Here is an 18,273-nt window from a genome sequence, read left to right on the forward strand (position 1 = left end):
CTCAGCAGCGCCGGGTTTTACTGCTCAGCCGACGGGCCCCGCCGCTCGCCCGGCAGAGGGATGCGGGCGACGCGCGGGCGAAAGAAGCGAGAGAAGCGAGGGACGCGCGGGGCTGCGGGGCCGCGCTGCCAGGGGAGGGGGCGGCCCTTTCCCGGCGGTCCCGGCGGCCAAGGCGGCTCCGGGCGCCACTGAGGCGGCGCGTCCCGGCGGCGGCTCCGGTGGGCGGTCGGGGGCGGTCCGCGGGCGGGGGGCGGTGGCAGCAGCGCGCTCGGTTGTGAGCGAGAGCGAGTGCGTGCGAGCGAGTGCCATGGCCGGAGCCCGCTGAGAGCCACAATAGGAGCGAGACCCCGACGCCCACCGGGACCCTCCGCTCGCTCTCCCCCGCGCCAGCCGCCGGCGGAACAGCAGCGCTCCCCGCCCTGCCCGGCACTGCCCCCCCGCGCCCGCCGCTCCCCCTCGGCTCGGCTCGGCTCCCTCCCGCCTCGCAGGGCCCTTCTCCGGGAATGTGAAGAGGCAGCAGCACCGCAGGCAGCGGGGAGTGCACGGGACTGAGCGGAGCCGCCCGCGCCTGAACCCGCCGCCGACGCCGCCCTGCGCCGGGGAGGCCGCGCTGCCGCCGCCGCCGAGGCCGAGGCCTACAGGGCTCCTGCGCCGCCGCGGCAGCGACCGAGCCCGGCGAGAACCGCACTCGGGCCGCCGCCGCCGCCAGGCATCGGCCGCGCTCCGCCAAGGCCGCCGCCGCCTCCCTCCGTCTCCGGCTTCTCTACCGGGAGCGTCAAGGTAACTCCATCGCCGGCCCGGCGGTGCGGGAGGAGGAGGCGCGGGGGGCTGCGGGAGGACATGTTCCAGCTGCGGAGATCCCGTCTGGAAATGACAGCCGAGAGCGGATAATTGCGCCTCTGCTCCCTTCCCCGCCGATAGCCGTCGGTATTTTCACTTCCCCCCCCCCCCCGACCCCCGGGACCGGCGGATCTGATGAGCGTGGTTTCGTATTTACCAAAATACTCGGGGAATAGAGCGGAGGAAGCGGGGAGCGGTGGCCGGGTTTGCAGCTTTTCCCCCTCGCACACAATAAATAATCTCGGGCTTTATTCCCCCCTCCCCCCCACTGTTGGTGGAAACAGAGTATTTCCCTGTGATAGTGTATGCAGGGCAGCGAATGTTCATTTGGAGAGGCGAAAAAAAAGATCAGTGTTTACTGTAAGGTTGTTAGGCTGGATGTAGTCTTGTTGAATTAGAATTAGATTTTAATAATTTATAAAGCAGGTTAGGGAAACTGTTACTAAATTTACAGCAGAGAAGTGTCAGTAAAGCTCCTTGCTGACACAATGATCCTGCAGTTTAAGTGATCTACTTTAGTCGCTGTCCATTATTACTATTTTTATTATTTTTTGTAATTTAATTTGGAGAGAGCATGCAAACATTTCTGCAGGGATGGTTACACTTTAATGATGCACGTGATGAGGAGGGGAAGCTTTCTGATGAGATGAGATGGGGCCAACCCGATTCAGGTTTAGGGAATATATTTTTGCTGATATATTCAGAATTTGGTTTATGTAACAGGTAACTTTGTGTGTTTTTTGGCGGACTGTTGAAATCTTAGAAGTGGGTTACTAAAGTACAGGCCATTCTATTCCAGTTTATCTGACTTTTTTATTTATTAATCTTGGCTGGGGCCTGAATGCCCTGGTGATGGTGGCTTTTTTTTTGCCTGGGTGATAAACAAGACCAGTTTAAGGTACGGGTTCATGTTGCTGATAGTATATTATATTTAGAAAGCCTAAGCTGGTAGTGAAAGAATACCTCAGGAGAAATCAAAAAGATGGAATAAGGTTTTTTTCATTATTGTAATGCCAGCTGCACAGTTCAGCTTCTGGGTGCTGAACATGCTTCCTTGAAGAAGCTATGGAGTTTATACTCCATTTTTGATAGATTCAGTGCACCTCTATGTAATTTTGCATTAAATAGTTCTTATCTTTTGGAGCTTGTTTACACTGTTGCAACAAATCATGCTTTCGAAAGCTTTTCTTACAAAGGACAAACCCAAATAATGCCTGTTTCAGTGGGTTTAGTAATCTACCAAGCACACCAGTAACCAGATAATTTCAATAAAAATAATAAGTACTCGAAAGCGTTCTGTATGTTGTGGAATCAACTTCTTGTAGCACACGAGGAGTCGCTTTGGTAATTGAAGTCAACAGACATTGAGGATGAGTAATGCTTTCCAAGGACATGCTCTAAGACCCTGATCCTGCAAGTGCTTACGCCGATGCTTAACTTTGCACGGGTGCCTGTCCTGGCCGAAATCGACAGAGCTGCCCTCGTTAATGGTCGTGTTAATTAATGAATGCAGATGAGGCTGCTGGAGTTAACTGTGCACCGAGCTGCTGCTTGTAACGTGTAGGCCTGAATTCCTCCTGTCTCCTCTCCCTTGAGTATTACTCATGTATTTCATCAAGCTCTGATGGGCCTTTTTAACAGACAGCACCAGACTGGTAAATAAAATAGCTGGATGTGTTAATTCAGTGTTTGCTCGTGGTACAGAATCAGCTGCAGGAGTACCACCAAGGCAGGTTTTGTAGGAAGAAGCAATGCCTATTGCTTAGGCCAGCTGAAGTTGGGAAACAAACAAACTTTTGCTTGCAGAAACCTTTTTTGGCTCTCTGCCTCTCCCTGCAAACCTTAGAGTCTGTCTCATGCCCTTAGAGCAGTTACTGCTACCACACTGCCAGTCGTCCAGAAATGCCAGGACATGGAATAACTACATGTATAGGCACTTGCAGGAAAACAACTGAGTGTTTCTGAAGTGGAGAATAAAGAAGTAATATGCACAATCTGTCTCTGTTAGTGAATTGTGAAACATAGCAGTACTTTTTACTATACTTTCCTCAATTTCTATAAAATCTTGTATGTAGGTGTGGCAAATAAATGGAGTTTTTGTTCTGTCCTGTGTTTTTTGTCCTTAATGCCAAAAAACCATCTGTGCCCTTTTGTGTACCCATTCTTTAGCAGAGTAAGTTGAAATGACTTCATCCCAAGGAGTGCATAATTTAAAGCTACAGTCAGGTCTGCAGGTGTATGAAGTTCTGTTCTGATGAAGTTCTGAATGCAGTGATGTCAGCATTAGGTCTGAAATTTTTGGCAAATGGGAGACACAGATAAAAAAGTAAGCAAGAGGAATTACTACACTAATAATTAAGTTCCATTAAGTTTATTCCATTCATAAGATGGGTTAGATCTCTCAACAGTTCATCTATGTGAGTTGTCAACAGGAGAGCAGTGCAGGAAGAAGATATTTGGAAAGTTTAGATTAATCTTTACCTGTTTCACTCATTTGGAACACATTTTTAACACGTGCTTTCCTTCAGTAGGGATATGTCCTCAGCACCAACTACTCCTCCATCAGTGGATAAAGTAGACGGATTTTCTCGGAAGTCCGTCAGAAAAGCCAGACAGAAGAGGTCACAAAGCTCCTCCCAGTTCAGGTCTCAGGGCAAGCCTATCGAGTTAACTCCCCTGCCTCTGCTAAAAGGTAAGATCAAACACAGTTTTTAATAAATTAAACAATTTTTGCTCTACAACCAACTTTGAAAATCAAAGTATTCTATTGTCAGGAATTGCGGGGAAATTTTGCAGGCATTGAGAAATGTTTCATGCCAGATATATATGTATTTAAGCTCTGCAAAATATTTTATCTGTGACTTGAGGGTGTGGTAATTGTTTGCAATACTTTTGAAAGTTTTAAATGCTGATGTTAACCCCTACCATGACTTGAATTTTCAAGGCTCTCAGGCTTTGTGCAAGAGTGTTCTGGTTTGTGAATCCTCAGCAGTAATTTTGGTAAGGGTAAATGGACTTGTGAGCTGAAGGAAACTGGTTTTTAGTATCTTTCCTTGGTGTTTGGATCTGCAGCCCCTACAGCAAGAGAAGGAGGTGGGATCCCCTCTCATACCATTTGTGCATGGATAGCTCCCAGGTCCTGCCTTCTGCTGGGTTTTGAAATGGAAAGGTCCCATGAGCTGCAGCCTCCCAAGGGGAAAGATGCTGCCAATCTGGTCTTAGGCAAGGCCCTACTGTTTTGAGATCTTGCATATCCCAATGCTGGTTGAGTTTCTGCTGGCAGATTTAACCTCTGATTTGAGAAGGAAAAATATTATCCAGCATACTACTCTTAAAAGGATGCCAATATCTCTGTGATACCTTGACTGCTTCCCCTGAATTCTAGTTGTCACTGAATTTCAGTACAAATCCAGGGGTCAAAAGCACCTCTCAGAATGTCTGTCTGGTGAGGAAGGAGAAATCACCTTTCAGAAGTCTTCGACACTGACTTCTCAAATGGTTTATTTACTTCAGTGTATTTTTTTCTTTGCTATTCCTCATTTCTGCCTTAAGTAGTAAAAATAGGCATGGCTGGTGCTGATAATTCTGGAAAATAGAAAGTTTATTAGGTTTAATACTGTATCTGTCCCTTTTCTTCATTTTTGGGCAAGTATATTCCCCACATTCTCTCATCTACCTTGTTTGACAAATTTGTTAATCAGAGTATTGGAATACATAACAAATACGGAACTGCTCTTTGGTTAGTTCTCAACCCCACTTCATAAGGATACAGTAGTTGCAAAAAAAACCCAGCAAACCCCAAACCCCCCAAAAATCTCTCACCTTAATGTGTGTTTCTAAATTTAATTAAAAGTAGGATTCTTTTGCAGGAACAGGATTAGTTCTAGTGGATCTGTCATTGCAATATTGTGGACTTCTTTCTGTGGCTCCCTGTAAGAATGCACAAATGGAGTATCCTGAGTCCAATGAAATGTGCACCCAGCCCTCCTGCACTGTGCCTGGTGGTGACTTTTATCCAGTATTTCTCAGTTTAGGGTTGGTTGGTGCCACTGGATTTGACTTTGTAGTCTGCAGTGAATATTATTTGTGATTCTTTGGGTGATCCTGTGCAGGGCCAGGAGTTGGACTTCAATGATCCTGTGGGTTCCTTTCAGCTCAGGTTATTCTGTGATTCTAAAAATTTTTTTTCTCTTTGTTGTTGAACTCTTTCGTTTTGTGACAGTATGATAAAGAAGCAAATACTTCTTTCAAATAATTTTAAAGCTCTGTTTTACACTTTTTCAGGTAATTTTTGATATGCAAGTTATTTCATGCCAGTTGCTGCATTTTGGAAGGTGACTGGAGTTTATCCTTTGGCTTAAATGATGGGATTAGTGGAAAACATTGAGATTTGTATTTGTACAAATGAAGAAATTGATGTTGTAATTATTTCACTCTCTTCTGTAGTCCCATTCAGGGAGTAAATCAGGCATGGTCACAAGCATAAGCAAAACAGTGAGAACCTTGCCTTGCAGAAACACAGGTGTGTCCAGGTGCTTAATGTGACTACTGCAGCCAGTCCTGAGGATTGAGATATAAAACTATAATAAGATAAAACAAACAGATGGAGAGTGTTGGTGAGACATTTATGATTAGTGTCATAATGAGTTACAGTGGTCCAGCTTCAAATTAAGAATGTGATGCTGGGAGTTGGTTTTCCCTCTTTGCCTTAATGCGGATTCCCAGAGGTGCAGGGGAATCCTGTGCAGATTAATTTGTGGGATTTGGGCCCAACCATCTCTCTGAACAGCAGAGCTACTGGTCCCTGCAGAAGGGACAGCAGCTAAAAATCATGCTGCTGTTTGGAAGTATTCTTGACCTACATTAATATTTGTAACATTCAGGGTTGTTAAGTCTGCAAGAAGTGAGGAAATTATTTTCTCCTGTGTTTTTCATCCTTTTCTTGACCAATTTCATCAATGTCCTGATTATTTTTTAGCTCTTATGGTTACACTCACCTTCCAAGAAGTGACCAGTTCTATTCATTCTGTCCAGTAACTGTATGATTTCCAGTTTTATCCTGGAAAATTTTGTCTTTTAAACCCAAATAGAGAAGAGATACCAGCAAAGTAGCTTTTTAAAGTCTCAGCAAATAGAACTTAGTTTGGAGATGTGCAATTGATAGGCTTCCTGGTTTGAGTAAATTTCAGGTTTAATTAAATCTCTTCAGAAATGTTTCCGTATGGGAACTTTTTAGAGGACAGACTTCAAATTCATATTCATCAGATGTATTTCATATGCATCATGGAGGGGTCTTGCTAATACAAACATACATGCTATGCTCCCTTCTATTTTTTTTTTTAATTTTTTTGTGGATATATTGCATATTGACATTGGCAGGCTGCTTTATCTCAAACAGCACTTTATGGCCTTCACTATCTTCTGTGATTACAAGATTCATGTATGCAGAAAACTGCGTAACTGCTTGGTCCATTCCTTGCAAGTTTTTATACTCTGCCTGTCACCATAATGATCTGAGCACCTTCCAGTAGTGTATTAAGTGACGTGACTACACATCTGTCACATCTTATCTGCTCTCTTTCCTTTCCCTGGGGGCAGAGTCACATATAGTGAAATGGCTTGTTTTGGTAGTGTTTTAATGCAGTCTGTTGCCTTCTGTGAGCATACACGCCTGTATTGCAAAAACAGATAGATACGCCAGCCTTGTTGTTGTTCTTTTGGTAATAAAAATATTTTGGGTAAGAAAAATAAGAGAGATGCTATGTTTTGATGCTCTGTACAAGTCTGAAGGATAAGCTACTATTTAGGAAATGGAGTAAGAACAACTGGAATTTTCAGTGTTGCTCATTTCAGGGAAAAAAGTATGGAGAAATTAAGTTGTTGCTCTCATATTAAAAAAAAAAAGTGTGTATGGTATCAGTTTGCAAAGAAACATTTAATGTATTTGGAAAACAAGGTGTTGCTTCTGAGGCTCTGCTGGGCTGAGTTCAGGCTTTCAAAAGCCCCAAGTCAAGAAACTGCTGTTTGCCTAAAGACTTAAAATTTTAGATGATTTCATTATATTTTTATTTATTGAATTGTGACTAAATCTGATTTGATGTTATCTTTAAAAATCTGACTATTGTCCAATATAACACTTTAAGCCCAATGTTTTCTGCTTTGTTTCAAGTGTAGAGGAATGGGATGGGAAGTGCACATGGGAGTTGTGGCACAGTTGTATTTTGCCTGTGTGTGCTCCTCTGTATGTTTCTCACATGCATTTTTTGAAGGTTGCATGCTTTTCCCTGGTGGATCTCGCAGTGCATGATGGATTTTGGCTGTACTTTGAAGAGGCTGGTACTACCCAGGCTGACAGGTGCCTTAGGTGTAACTGGCTTGTGACAGAGCAGTCCTGGTGAAGGGCCCTTTTTTGGGATTGAGTAATTCCATCTCTGTGCCTGAGATTCCCTCCCATTTTTGCTAACCAGGTTTGTGGTGTGCCTCAAATCGAGCTTGCTCTGTAGAGGAAAATAGGATTGTAGCTGCATTGGATAGGTGTATTATTTATTGGAAGACTATTTTGCTTTCATTTTGTATAGCTGCTCTTTTTACTTAGAAGTCTCTAGAGGTGGAACAGCAGGAGTGCAATGTTAGAAAGCATTTGGCTGGAAAAAGAGTATATTGTAAGTGCTGGACATGTGAAAACAGAGCAATTTCAGTATTACCTGCAAAAGGGGGAGGGGGAGCTCATTTGTGTTCCTGCCTGGTGTCTGTAGAGGTAGGGGAGTGTTCAGAGGATGAAAACATGCACAGAGGTGATTAAAAACATCATGTGTCTTACAAATGCACATTTAGCATCCTGAGAAATTGCACAGAAAACTTGCTTATAGCTCACAGCATCATTGCCACCCCCCTTGCCCTCATTGCAAATACAGAAGTTGGGCAAAGCAAACCATCCAAAAGCCAGACTGTTAATTGTTAAATCATTTGTATCCCATTTTTCTAATTCAGGGTGTAGTTTTTTCCTGTCATCCTTCCACATTTTCCAATGATTTAATATAATTAGTGAAGGTTACTTTCATGTTCTCTGCAAAGATTGTATATTTTTGTTGAAAACATTTCAAAGTATGATTTTTATTTTTAGATGTTTTTTCCCCTTAAAATAAGCGCTCAGAGCAGAAGTTCTCTGTCAACAGTACCAATTGCTTTGCTACCTCAATATTATGAAATTTTTTGAGCTTCTAATACATTTATCAGATAGTTTCCATGGCATTAAAGAATTGGTGTGGTGGCAACAAAAGAGCATTGCATAGTCAAAAAGGGAAAAATCTCTTTTCACTTGCTATTTGCTTTTGATCATTAAATTATTTCCCTATAGCTGAGATTTTATTATAAGCTTTTCTTGTGAATCTTATCTATTGGTCAAATGCTGAGATTCCTAAAGAGTAAAAAATTCTAACAATTTGAAAAGACTCTCAACTGAGAACTGCAAGATGTGCACCTTCTTGTTCAAATGCAGTTACTTTTGAATTTTTAAAATATTCCTTTAGCATAAAAAAAAGTATCCAGGCCTTTGCAGACCTATGGAAGCCATCTAAAACTTGTCATATGGGAAATAGTTATGATTTGAGTTGTAGAAGAAGAGTTTGTTTTCTGTTGGCTTCCATGGGAGCTGCCTGCTTATCTTGTCTGTGCTGCTCTTCATTTGAGACATTTGGAATGTTTTGCAGTTATCAGATATACAAATATCAGTAAACTGTTAATAAAATCACTGAGCTAAATGCTCTCTTCTCATATATAAACAGGAATTTAGGGTCATAGTGGTTATGATTTCTCAAAATAAAATTCAGCCTTATTTACAGAATTAGAAATAGATCTTAGGACTCCTAATTTGTTGCATGGAAGAAACACTGGAGCTTGGTCTGAGCTGCATGTACATAATCAGGGATGAATCCTGGAACTGCTTCTAGGAATTTTATGCCTGTTCTGGTTGATATAAATCTGGACATAATAGGCCATCTCTGTGTAAGATTTGGGAACAAGGCCACAATCTCAAAAGGAAGAAGGACTTAGCCCATTTAGTATTTTCTTTATGAATATGTATGATGTTCTAGTCATAAGTAATAAATTTCTTCACTTTCTTTGTGCTCTTGTCAGTTGGATTTTGAATATGCACTTAACCTTCTTTATGACATGTTTACATCTGTTGATTGTAGACATTTTTTTCCAGTAATCGTAAAGGTTTCTGTTTTTTTCAATAGACTAATTACATTGTCTTTTTTTTTTTTTTTTTTTTTTTTTTTTCTTGCTTGTTACTGTCTCCCACATTGGGAATGTATTTCTGGAGGACAACATTTGTAGAGAATGGGCCGATTAAGTAAAAGAAATACCCTCTTCTCTTAACAGTGTATGGTTGAAAATGCAGTTGGTGAGGAATTCTGTCAGCTTATCCCCAGTCCTCCAATGTTTCCAGTCAGTTCTCTGTATTCATTTCTGAGTCTCTCTAGGACTGGCAGTTTTCCTATGGCCAGAGCAGTGGTGGGTTATTTTTTGGTTTTTTTTTTTTGAGGAAGGTGGTTTGGTTTTGTTTTGTTTTGCTTTGCTTTTGAAGCCTCCAGTGTAATTGTTTTACTTCCGGAATTTCTCAGCCTGGCTTCTGGAAGTGTTTAGTGATGATGATTCCCACCTTTTCCTTTTCTGTTTTCTTTTTAATAATTTTAAAAGTGAAGTAAGTGATAATTCTGTAAAATGTGTTTCTATACTCTTTACAAGATTGAGTCTAAAATCTTGATAATTTTCTGCGGGATGTTTAGACTTTATCATAGAATCACAGAGTTACAGAAGGGTTTGGGTTGGAAGGAACCTTAAAGATCATCTCATTCCAGCCCCTGCCATGGACAGGGACACCTTCCACAGACTAGGTTGCTCAAAACTCCATCCAACCTGGCCATCATAATGAAAAACTTTTGGTTTCAGTCTGTTCTTGTACAGTATGTCTTTATAACGTTCCCAGTAATACTTATCTCTCTAATAATATTGCCATTTTCTTTTCTGTGCCCAAGTGCAACTCTGTGGGTCTGTAATAAAACCACCTGTTTCTGTAATAAGTACCTCCTTTATATTCCTTTCCTGAAGTACCTTCAACAAATACAAGTTCTGGTTCAGCCAGGCTATTACTTCTATATAGTGCACATGGTTGTTGAAGTATAGTGCTGCCTTTATAATTGGTTATGTTATGGAGCTTTACTGTTGTGAAAGAACACATTTTCCATATCTCTGGAATTATGTGTGTATTTATAAAATCTGTGTTTGTGTATATTACATGTGTATAATATAGAAGTGTATATAAATAAGCTATAGACATATTTAATGTCTTATACAAAGTTTATATTTTGAGTTTATTTAATTTTCTGTTTTTCAAATGGGATACTGCTTCTGTTCATTGGTAGAGCTTTATAGTAAGGCAGCAGTCCTTTCACATTCATCCATTGTAAGCTACTGCCTCCCTGAGAAAAGAGCACTTTCATTAATGCTTTCTGGGGAGTGGGAGGAGGACACACAACTATTTTTAGGTTCAGGGTAACTTCCTTTCACCTACAGTTTTTTCATTCAAGTTATTACTGTTTCTTTGACTCCATCAGGCAAAAATCCTTAGTAACAGAGGAGGGGACTTGGGGAGTTCAGGGAGTTTTGGTAGGGTGGGTATTTATGGATTACTGTACTTTTGATAACTGTATAACGCACAAGTATCAGCAGATGGGCTCACTTTGCTTCATAAGAGGTTAAGGCAAATCTGTTAGAAAAATACTAGAATTTTCCTCTTAAACCTCCCTGGTAATGTCATTCTGGTTGCAGGTGCAGTGACAGGAAGGTTTTTTTCTGGTGGCAAAACTTTGAGAAGTTCTGGAGCCAAGCGTGGCCTCTCATGTGCTGAGAGAAGTGTCTGAGGGCCACAGTGTAAAACAGATTGTTTGGAACATTCCACCTCCTCCTGATTTGAGTGATGTGCTTGATCTTGTGTCCTCTCAAACAGTTAATTCAGCAAATCTGAAATGCTGGTGAATATTTATGTAGGGTTGATAGTTTCTGTGTCTGTGGTTTTCTGCTTAAAGTAAAAAACAGTGCAGCTACAGTCTGAGGATCTTTATCAAGCATTTCAAAAGATAAGGCAGATGTCCAAAGAATCAGTGTAAAATACTTTTCTACCCTTAGTGGTTGCACTTGATTGAAAATTTTGTCTGTTTTCAACGAAGTCTTGTAGTCAGACCTAAGAGGAATCAGTTTGATTAAGAGTAATAATGATCCACAGTAATGGAAGGTTTTTCACCAGTAGTTTTTTTCTAATTGTTACATTAAACAAATCTAAGAGTATATACATGAAAATTATACATGTCAGTATCATTTTACTTTTGAATTTCCTGTAGGAAGTTTATTTTTCAAGTCACAGTATGTCTGAAATTAACCTTTTTTTTTTCTTGAAAACAAGGTATTTAAGATTTTATTGTAAAACACTTTAGCATTTTAAATATATTTTTAAAAAAAAAGACTATTATTTTTTATTTATTCTCTTTGTTGATTTTTCCACTCTTCTTCCATTGCAGTATGTATGACAGATTCTTAGACAGTAGTATTTGCTTTGTGTGTGAAGTGCAAGGTCCTTCCTTTAGCATTTGCCAGAGTCTGGGGCAGAGGAGGAAAACAATACAGCAGAATTGCTGTACCTGGTTAAATGGGCAGAAAGAAAAAAAAAGTGAAATAGCTAATTTCTGGGTAGCTTCCCAAAAGAAAAATTAGAATATCAGATTGCTGTAAAGTCTGTTTTACAGGGTTGGACATGGTGCCAGCTCTTCTGTAACAGCAGTTTCTCGTGTTCCCCGAGCTGAAGAGCTTGTTCTGATAACTCAGTGTTGGACTTCAGAGCTGACTGAGTTACAGGAGATGTGGAGACTGCAGACAGCAGCCTGCTGTTCTGATTATAGAAGTTTGTGTATAATTAGGATATTTCTGAAGATTTTTATGAATTGGAAAACGTGCATCTCCTGCAAAACACGAATCACAGATTCAGCTGTCCTTACTTGATGGCATTTTGCAGAAGTTGAAGTAAACCATCAGTGGTATCTCAGGGGTGGTGAGTGAATGCTGACACCTTTGTGCCCCTGCTGGTTAAAAGTATCAGTTTTAGAACTTGACCCCCAGAAGGAGATATGATAAATTACTCAGTTGAAGCAATTTTTATTCTGAAAAATCAGATACCATAATGAAGGATAAGGTTACATTGAAATTGTCGGTTGTCTGGAGTTCTTTGCTGTCAGATTTTGATTAAAACAATGAAATAAATATAAGTTGCATGGTTATCTGTTTTATATTTTTCATTGTGAAGGCTGGCTGGGCAAAAATGTACTTTGGATATTGGGGGAAGGCATTTCTTAGGGTATTCTTTTATCATAAGGCTAAGGAGATCTGTCATTAGAATTGTTTGTGAGTTTCTAACTCTTTGAGGAATATCAGAAAAAAAGTTTAGTGTCATTAAGAATTGTAGTAACTGTAGCTGGATGTGGTCTTAAGTTTTCTGTGGGATTCCTGGAAGGTTTTCAGGAAGTTTTAGGGATGCAATGTGTATGATGTATTTTTTCATAATGCTCACGATGTAGCTACCTAGTCCGAGTTGTGCTTTTGTTGTTTGGGATTTCTATGCTTCTTTGCAGTGTCATGAGTTTAATGTTGTTATGACTTCCTTGGCTTTTTTTTTTCCATGTGCTTGTGCTGAACTTGGATTTTCAAATTTTACAGCGTAGGTGGTAGCAAATTTGTTTGTTGCTTTCACTGCTTTTGTCATATGGATTATGCTGCAAAGGAAATCTACTGCAAGTTAAATTTCTCTTATTACAAATTGATACTATGGATAGTCAGAAACTGAGGGAAGGATGATTTCAGATTTTAGAGGAATTAAATATTCTTATTTTTCCTTTATGTTACCCAGTAGGAAGTACTGTGAGTGCATAAACTTTCATCAGTTTTCTTGGCAAGTTTTGCTCATGTGCTCTCCTCTTTCACATTCCAACAGCAGGACATAGATCTTATATGCAGTCTCTGTATAAATTAGAAAGTCTATTTAGTGTTTTCTGATTTCATATAAGATTAACTGTTCAAAGCTGTTTATAGAGAATGTTTTCCCATCTATGTGTAAACAGAAATGCAAAAGGTGATGATTACAGCTGAGACAGTACTTGATTCGCTGTCGAAAACGAAACTTATTGGTTGAATATTGTCAGTGTTACCAAGGGAGAGTAAATTTGGCAGCTTGCTCTCTTGATGTTTTCAAACAACATTTTTGGGATAGCTTTTTGAAGAAGTTGAGGTGGTACTGTGTCATCGTGATTCTCCTTTACTTTCCCTTTATTGACCCAGCCCATACTTCTCCTGCTTTCTTCTGTGCTTGTTCCTTATCACTGCCTTCCTTACTCCCACTTCTTTTTCTTCCTGCACCCTCTGATGGATACGATAACATATTTTTCCACAAGAGGGTGATAAAACTCACACGTGTTAAAACGAGCACTCCAGGTGGAGGGGATTGCAGAGGTTATTGGCAAACTCAATGGAATAAAATTAGCTGTACTTATACAGAAAAATAGTCTGCTCACCTTCAGCTCCATCCATGTGTTACAGTGGTTGTTTGTGTGCACTTCTGGAGGCAAGACTAGACCTGTCAGGATGGAGATCCACCCTGGGAAGAGCATGCCAGCTCCATCCTGCCTCTCTTGCAGTAATCAGACCTTGCTGCAAGACAGTCTTTTATATCTGTTATTCATGCAATAATTTTCCTTTTCCTTTCTCTCCCCATGCACTCTTGTGAGTAGTTCTTGCTTTTTTCCCTCCCTGTCCTGTTTACTAGGATACAAAACCTCCTTCTTCACTGGTCCTATGAAACTGCAGTGGTTGAAATTTCTGTTCATCTTTAAGAAGTGCATAAAGAATGAAAAGATGAGGCAGAGAGAGAGAGGAAAATAGCCACTCTTGTGATTTGTCTTTAATAGGGAATCTTAGGAAAAATTTCTGTCTGTTTTTGACTGTACCCAGGCTTGAGCAAGTGTTTTACTCATGACTAGATGCTGCTTCAGTTTTGCTTTTTAGGGCTAGGAAGGCTGATGGAAATAAGTGATTCTTAGTCCCTCTGACAAAAGCAGCTCCAAAATTGTATGCCTTAAGTGATGGAGACCTTGACTGGAGTTCTGGCTACTGGGCTTGGCTCTTGGAAAAGTGTTGTGGTGTGGCTGGATGACCAAGATGTGGGAGCAGATCCATTATATGTGTGGGAGAGGGTTGGGATGCAGGGCTTTTTAGATGACCTTCAAGAAGAAGTCAGCATTTCAGGGTGGTTGTTATCCTGTATTTTGGATGCCATAATCTCAGAAGAAGTGTCCATTGCTGTAAATTGCTTTGGAATATGATCTGAGCTGCCAGATTAAGTCTCTGCAGTCACAAGTAAAAAGACCTGCTGTGAGTCTCCTAATATTAGAGAAATGAGCTCTATACTGTGGGTTAGGCATAAGCCAGGCAGTGAAAAGGCTTCTGGAAAAATTCTAAACACTTCATTGCCATGAGTCAGCGGGAATCGTGGCAAGGAGGGAGAGAGGAACAAAGTACTTGAGGTTATGTTTACTCCATCCTCCTATTAACTGTGGAATTCCAGGTCACAGAGTGAAATTTCTCACTCTTCTTTAATTTCAGGAAGAACAAACAAGTGTCCCAAATAATAAATAAAAAAGATTCTATCTTTTTTCTAAAAAGACGACCACAGAGTCGATGATCTTGTCAGAATCTCTTTTTAAATATTTTGTCTCTCTTTAGCTGTAGGAAATTCCAGTGGCAAGAGAAATGTGTTGAATTTCTCAGGACAAGTCTGTTTCTCTTCCTGCTCTTTTACTGTCCTGTTTGTCCCTAAACTACCACATCCATCATGAGCACAGTCAAGTTCAATAAACAGCATTTGGAGCTCTTGCTTCATGGGCCAAGTATAAGCTTTGGTTCAGGTATCCCATAATCTTAAATGGGACAAAATCTTCCAATTAACACTCTTGAGGTGAACATCCCAACTCCACAGCAGAAAAAACAATCTACAAAACCCCCAAAATACTTAAAATTTCTGTATATGCTTCTGAGCTGATTCTGAGTGTAATTGGGCACATTCTAATTTCCATTAGCAATGTATAAGTATTTTTCTTAAGTTTTTGGGATATTCTCCTAATTAAAGAATGCCTTAATACCTAGAAAAAAATGTAAATGGCTAGAAGCAGGCTTTGAGTATCTCTAAGCAAGTTTCTCTTATTTCCTGCTTGGTAAGGAGCAGTCATTCCTCTTGCAGAAACTTTCTTAATCAAGGACTTTGTAGAAAGGAGGATTGCCGTGCCCTTCATATAGATTCTGAGGCGACCTCATTTGACACGAGTGTAGCATTGGTTTGTCTTCCCTTGTTTTGTACAGTTGTTCCCAACATGAACAGGCATTGCACTATGGCAAAAATTCATTTGAGAGCCAAAATCTTCAAAGTAATTTCAGTTGTGGTGAGATGTGCCAAAACTTCATGGTCAATAAAAAGCAAATGGTTTGGAAATGAGCATATTTTCATGTTTATTTGCTTTTGGAGAAGTATTATACTTCTGGATTAAAGTGTTCCGATATATCAAATATAACAAAAAAGCTCTAAATCACCACATCATATACAATAAAAAAATCCCAGACTGCTTTTCATTACACTTGGTCTTTTAAGCTAAAGCACTCAGTAGTTGATGGTATTTTTGCCTATGTAGTTTGAAATGTCTGAAGGAATGGGACCTATCTCATGTCCAGAGCTGCAACAAGGAGTGGAATAGGGCACCCACTCGTGTGTGCTTCATTTTGGGAGAGCTGTCAAATGGGTGAAAGGGAAGTAATTCAGCCTTCTCCCCATTCCTACATTCAGTGGCTGGACAGACACTCCCTCCCTCCCTCTTTTTTTTTTCTCATGCTGCTTTTGTGGTTAATGCAGTTTTTCTGCATTGTTGTTTCCCAGGTTTCTTGTCCATATTGAATATCTATATTTGGGATTATTTTTCCCAGATGTATTAGCTGATGTTTTTCCAAACTGAATTTCACATTATTTTCTGGCTGTGTAAGGAATGTGCTTAGGTTCTTTTGTATTATTTCTGACTTTACTGCTACTCAAAGTTCTCTATTTAATATCCTCAGAAGATGTTATCTATATGCTAGTTTAATCATTGGATCATTAAGGAAGTTATTAATGTCTGGACTAAATTGATTCTTATCTCTCACTGGCATTTCTTTCCAGCTGGGATACTTGGAGATTTTTATCCTTTTAATTCTAGACTTTTTGGCAGCGCTGTGTGTGTCAGCCTCTTCAATCCAAAAAAATTGGAATCTGCTTTAAACGTAGGACTTTGAGGGAAAACTGAAGTGTGATTCATGCTGGAATAGAGTAAACTTTGTAAATCCAATCACAATTGAAACTGAAGATGTGTTGTAATCACTACATATGTATCTTCACATGGATTTCAATATGCTGTCTTTTGTACTTTCATTTGTACAGTAGTAGTTCTTAAATGATAAATTATTAAGTAAATATTTTCCTAGTGGAATGTGCTTTCTATTTTTGTATATCATCTTGAGAACAGAATGTGATTCCTTTCTGTAGGGTCAGCTATTTGAAATACTTGCCTGTGTTTGTTCTAACTGCATAAGCTATAATCCTCAATATGTCTTTAATCCACTTTATCTCCTACAGAACTAAATCTTTGGAATTGGGGAGAATATAGTGTGATAGATGGTATCTAAGGTTATAAAGTTTGGGAAGATTAAATTTACTTCTGAGGTCAGATTGATAGATTTTGGCAAATAACAGATAAAATAAATGACTAGTAAAAAATAAACACTACTCCTATTTTCATGCCTATGGAATAAACAAATAATAAGTAACAAAGAGGTTTTGTAGTATTTCATCTCTAGAAATAAGATAAAATTAAAGATGAAATTTCCCACTTTGCTAATATTAAGCATCTCCTACAGTGATAAGGAAAGGAATTGATTTATTTTCTGTTTTATTTTTCTTGTGTGAAGTTGAATTGAACTTCAAAATGTTTACCTTTGTGTGCATGACTAAGGCAGAAACCGGAGTGCATTTTTTAGCACTGACCACTTGGGAGTGAGTGGATGCATTAATGTGAACAAATTTAACCTTGGGTTCAAGGAGAAGGTGTGTGCATCCACACACGTGTCTTGAAGTCTGTGCTGGGAGAAATGAGCTCGTCCTGGGATCGTTTAGGGTGGCTTTAACACTTTGGGGTGCTGGCTTTGCTAAGGATTGCACAAAGTGCTTTTGTGGGATTGCTTCCTTAGAGAAATGGAAGGAGAAAAACTCCTGGGAAAAAAAAAATCCTTTTTTTTTTAAATCCTTAAATAAAACAAGTTGTCAAAGGTCAGGTGTCTGTGTTGGTCTAATAAAGGCATTAGGTATCGTTTGTTAGGGGATGATGGATTTGTCATTTCACTTAGTGATAAATAATCTGATTTTATAAGGTGTTTGGGGAATGGGGATAATGATCATGTCAAATGGCAGGTCTGCACAGCACAGGCTTTTGGTAATGAAGGCACACTGCATAGCAGACCTGGGTTCAAAGTCCACAAGTAGTTATTTTGTTTTAAGTAGTTGGTGTTTTACACAAATACTCCTGGTTTCATATTTTAGAAGAAGCAAGATGATCAGCAATGTTAAGTAAATCTGGCTCATCAGTCCTAATATTTGTTCTTAGAACAACATGCATAACACTGAAAAAAACACATGCTTCTAATACTAAACATAAGAAAAAAGTTAGTGTGGAATTTCAGCATACTGTACTTGTAAAATTGAGGACAATCTTGAGGAGATGTAAATTGCCGGGAAGCTTATTTACATGAGTAGAGATTTCCTTTACAGAGCAAAAACTACCATGTAAAACATGGCCTTGTCTGGTACAGACCCTTGAAAATTATTCCCTCTGATCCATTCCCTGGGAGGGATAGGAGCTGGATGGCAGGGCAGTGAGTGATTCTGACCACTGAAACGTCTCTTTTGCCACAGTGATGGCATCCATATGGCTGCAGGGAGGGACGACCTGCATTTTATTTTTTCCAGTGAGGAAGTAAGTGGGATTTCACTCCTTTTTTTTCCCCCTTTCAGACAACAAGAAGTTTTCTCCCAGCTTCACTGCTTAAATTCGTGTTGTGCTCTCTGTGCTGCCATACCATTTTCAGTAAAAGAGCAGTTGCATGGAGACAAAGAGGCTGCTGATTTAAGTCTCAACAGAAAAGTCTGTTAGACTTCAGCTGTGGGAGGATGCTAAATGTAGCTCAGAGGTTGGCAGATGCTACCTGGACCAAAACTACTTGAAAATATTAGGGAGCTGTTTAGTAGGTTTGCCTAAA

The 18,273-nt window shown here is 40.0% G+C and overlaps 1 protein-coding gene across 2 annotated transcripts in view; it reads left to right on the forward strand.

The window, feature by feature from the left end:
- Positions 1-235: 235 nt before the first annotated feature.
- The window catches only part of PPP2R5E (protein phosphatase 2 regulatory subunit B'epsilon), a 69,910-nt gene continuing 51,872 nt past the window's right edge, over positions 236-18,273 (forward strand). The window contains exons 1-2 of one of the 2 annotated variants that reach the window (XM_030948569.1): positions 236-780; positions 3,369-3,532. In XM_030948569.1, coding sequence (XP_030804429.1) covers positions 3,376-3,532 — 157 coding nt within the window. In that variant the 5' untranslated portion in view covers positions 236-780; positions 3,369-3,375. The remainder of the gene's footprint in view (positions 781-3,368; positions 3,533-18,273) is intronic. The other variant, XM_030948570.1, reaches the window with a different exon arrangement.

Source organism: Camarhynchus parvulus, chromosome 5 (genome assembly GCF_901933205.1).
Source record: "Camarhynchus parvulus chromosome 5, STF_HiC, whole genome shotgun sequence".
Lineage (NCBI taxonomy): Eukaryota > Metazoa > Chordata > Aves > Passeriformes > Thraupidae > Camarhynchus > Camarhynchus parvulus.